At 37.2% G+C, this 3,044-nt stretch overlaps 1 protein-coding gene across 1 annotated transcript; it reads right to left on the bottom strand.

Annotated features, from left to right (window-relative positions):
* Positions 1 to 2,782, bottom strand: LOC115921362. The gene is made up of 5 exons (XM_030978774.1): positions 2,587 to 2,782; positions 2,048 to 2,290; positions 1,023 to 1,310; positions 408 to 644; positions 1 to 5 (listed from the first exon to the last, which is right to left on the bottom strand). The coding sequence occupies exons 1-5, from the start codon at positions 2,780 to 2,782 to the stop codon at positions 1 to 3; spliced, it is 969 nt and encodes a 322-aa protein (XP_030834634.1).
* Between the last annotated feature and the right edge of the window lie 262 nt (positions 2,783 to 3,044).

Below are 3,044 nucleotides of genomic sequence, written 5' to 3'. Positions count from 1 at the left end.
TCATGCTGCAATGATAATTATAAACCTTTAGGTCAGTCAGGAAGTCCATGACTTTTACAAACCGATCGCCTGTCTGATTATCAAGATATTAATGATTGGAATTACAAATCTTGAAAACCGTTCGCCGAACGGTTTTCATAACACTACAGTCTGTTGGGGGAAATGAGTATGGTAAAACCGGTCACTCAATTTTGTTTTACTTTTTTGAGGCACTTCTTGATCATTTTGAAGCGCGATTTCTGTAGGGCTTCAATATTACACCATATCACAAACACTTGTAACATGTAGGACCGTGTATCTCAGATTTAACATTGTTAAACGATCCCTTTAATCTTTTTTTTCGAATGTTATTCTGTTGAATCGCTCAGTTACGATAAAGTATATATTTATACAGAGGACATCCTTACCATAAATGTGCTCCCATACGTCTGTCAAATTGGCTGCGCATAATTCATCTCTCAGAAGGTTCATCTGGTCGTCATGTTCCTTGTTCCTCCATTCACAAAGGCCTTTATAAATCCCATATTCGGTAGGGTTCACATCGTTGATACCCATGGTGTTAAGTAACCTTTGCAGCTTTATTATGTTGTCCTGTGAACCGTCGTAAGCCACTGACCAGAGCTCAAAAAAGGATACTCTCATCCCTGCAACACAGTAAAATATATGTTATATTTTATTTAATTACATTAAGATAGGAAATGGCTCTACCAACAATATCCATGACCGAAAGAAATACACAAGCTTTGAAAGAATGTCTAAAATAGATTATTTATTATTTTAACTTTCCCCGCTTCTCTAGTTAAACCCCTGTCAGCGAATGTTTTTTTTTTCCATGGGTAATGGGGTAATTAAAAGTAAAATAAAAAATAAAATAATTATAACAGGCACTACGAGCAAAGGGATTCAGACACATATACAAGGGCACAGTATGTATTAGAGTCCCTATGAACGTTATCCAAAGAAATTAATCACATGAAATATATATATATAGGGTTTAAGGCTATATTGGGTAATGATTCTACCTGTAAAGAAAGTTCTATCGACTGGACGGCATTCTGCTTCCTCCAACGCAATGCTTAATAAGACCACCTGGTTCTCATTGTCTGTTGTGGAGCTCCATTCCTTCAGTTCGTTCACCATGTCCTGTTTGCGGATGCTTTTCACACTTCCTGGCGTCTCTGGATTGTGTGTTTCTCGTCCGGGGATCAGCCTGTTGAGGAACCTATTCTTGAGTTGATGATCATCAATGCTCCGCATGATCATTTCACATAGGTACTCAGATACCTTTGAAGACGTGTTTGCTCTTTGTTCTGGTAAAAAGGGAAAGAATGCTATAATAATCGATCATTATGATAAGGATAATAATATCAAGTTCTTGTATAGCGCTCACGTATGTCAGATTCGAGACTCCTAGCGCTCCATATACAGTGCGCCTCATAACTAAATACGTAACTCTAAACACAAATGGTGATTGTGAAAACAGTATGAGTTGTAGAAAAACAATTTCTTTGTTTATTGAAACAGACAGACTATGCTTCCAAGTGAAAATATTGCCTATTCTGAAAGGATAATTACATTTTATAATCGTTTAGTTTCTGCCTTATGTACGCATTGGACAAAACTTATCCCCCATTATAAAAATGTGAGGTGCCCCTTATTTTGATCATTGTGGAAATACCACGGGGCTCTTATCTTCGCTCTCTTAAACAGTAGCAGTTCTTACGAATTCTAAAATCACTGTTCCTGTCTATTATAGACCATGTTGCGTACAATATACCCTTTTCTTTCACCGTCGACATCATCCCTTACTGCATGCGGATAGCTAAAATCTTGTCCTCCTTAGTAAAAGAAACACATGTAAACAATCTTTTGATTCATTAATTCGGTTTTAAAGATAATGTTTACTACATGTCATGCTCGGTTAATGTTTGGTGAAAATCACCTCTTGAAACAATAATGCATACACGCCCATTTCGGCTGCTTTGATTAATAGCCCAGTTCAAAGAAAGTCATTAATATTTCATGAATACTGCCATAGGATATTTACCACTCATATCCCAAACTCTCTCAAACTTTGCTTTCTCTAATGAATCCCTAAGTATCATAGTTTGATGTTCCCTGGTAGTATTGTCCTTCCAGCTGCAGAACAATGTGTATGCCCGCTGTTTGCTGAGGTCTCCTTCGACATCGATGCCTAGTTCCTGGAACGTACGACGAATCCCCGCTATATCCAAACATGTACTCTCCGTGTTGTGCAGCATGCACCAGATCTCGTAGAATGACAAAGTACCTGCACGACGAAGATGATAAAGATTTCTTTGTCAACTATCCAATTTATAACAAATATTATTTTAACGACAAAATATATATGTTCCATTCCTCAATATTTCCATAAAAAACATTGCTTTATTTCTTAACAAAGTACATTTCGTATAATTATACATGAATAAGAAACGAAGTGTTGGTTGTCATCTTAAGAGACGTCACATTTTTTATGGCATTCAATAAATTGTTTTGTTACAACGCTTTTCATGTCAAGTATTTTAGCATCATAATATCATACGTTTACACTCGATAAGTTCTTACGTGTAAAGAATGTCCTATCGATTGGACAACATCCTGCGTCTTCCAAAGCAAGGCTTAATAAGACCATCTGGTTCTCACTGTCTGTTGTGGAGCTCCATTCCTTCAGTTCGTTCACCATGTCCTGTTTGCGGATGCTTTTCACACTTCCTGGCGTCTCTGGATTGTGTGTTTCTCGTCCGGGGATCAGCTTGTTCATGAACTTATTCCTTAGTTCTTGATCATCAATGCTCCTTAATATCCTTTTCAGGGTGCCTTCAGATGCTTTTTCAATCACCTTTGACCTTCGTTCTGAAAGGAAATAATTCCGAATTCATGCACGAAACACGAATTAGTAGTGCTTCGATTGTTAAACGATACAATTTCAAATTCCTCTAGGTTCAGTTCACTCCGGATAAACTTGGCCAAAGTAATATATCACATAAAGCAAAAAGATAACATGGAATGTAATGAACTTAAGA

The sequence above is a fragment of the Strongylocentrotus purpuratus genome, unplaced genomic scaffold, assembly GCF_000002235.5.
Source record: "Strongylocentrotus purpuratus isolate Spur 01 unplaced genomic scaffold, Spur_5.0 spur5_scaffold_1, whole genome shotgun sequence".
In the NCBI taxonomy this organism is placed as follows: Eukaryota; Metazoa; Echinodermata; class Echinoidea; order Camarodonta; family Strongylocentrotidae; genus Strongylocentrotus; species Strongylocentrotus purpuratus.
This window is presented reverse-complemented; position numbering and strand designations above follow the sequence as displayed.

Bases quoted from the DNA above. Each gene is read 5' to 3' on its own strand.
- LOC115921362 (XM_030978774.1), bottom strand. From the start codon at position 2,782: ATGAACAAGCTGATCCCCGGACGAGAAACACACAATCCAGAGACGCCA. The intron at 1,311-2,047 runs GTAAATATCCTA...CCTTTTTACCAG, and splicing joins GAGAGTTTGGGATATGAGTG to AACAAAGAGCAAACACGTCT. The intron at 645-1,022 runs GTAGAATCATTA...ACTGTGTTGCAG, and splicing joins CGATAGAACTTTCTTTACAG to GGATGAGAGTATCCTTTTTT.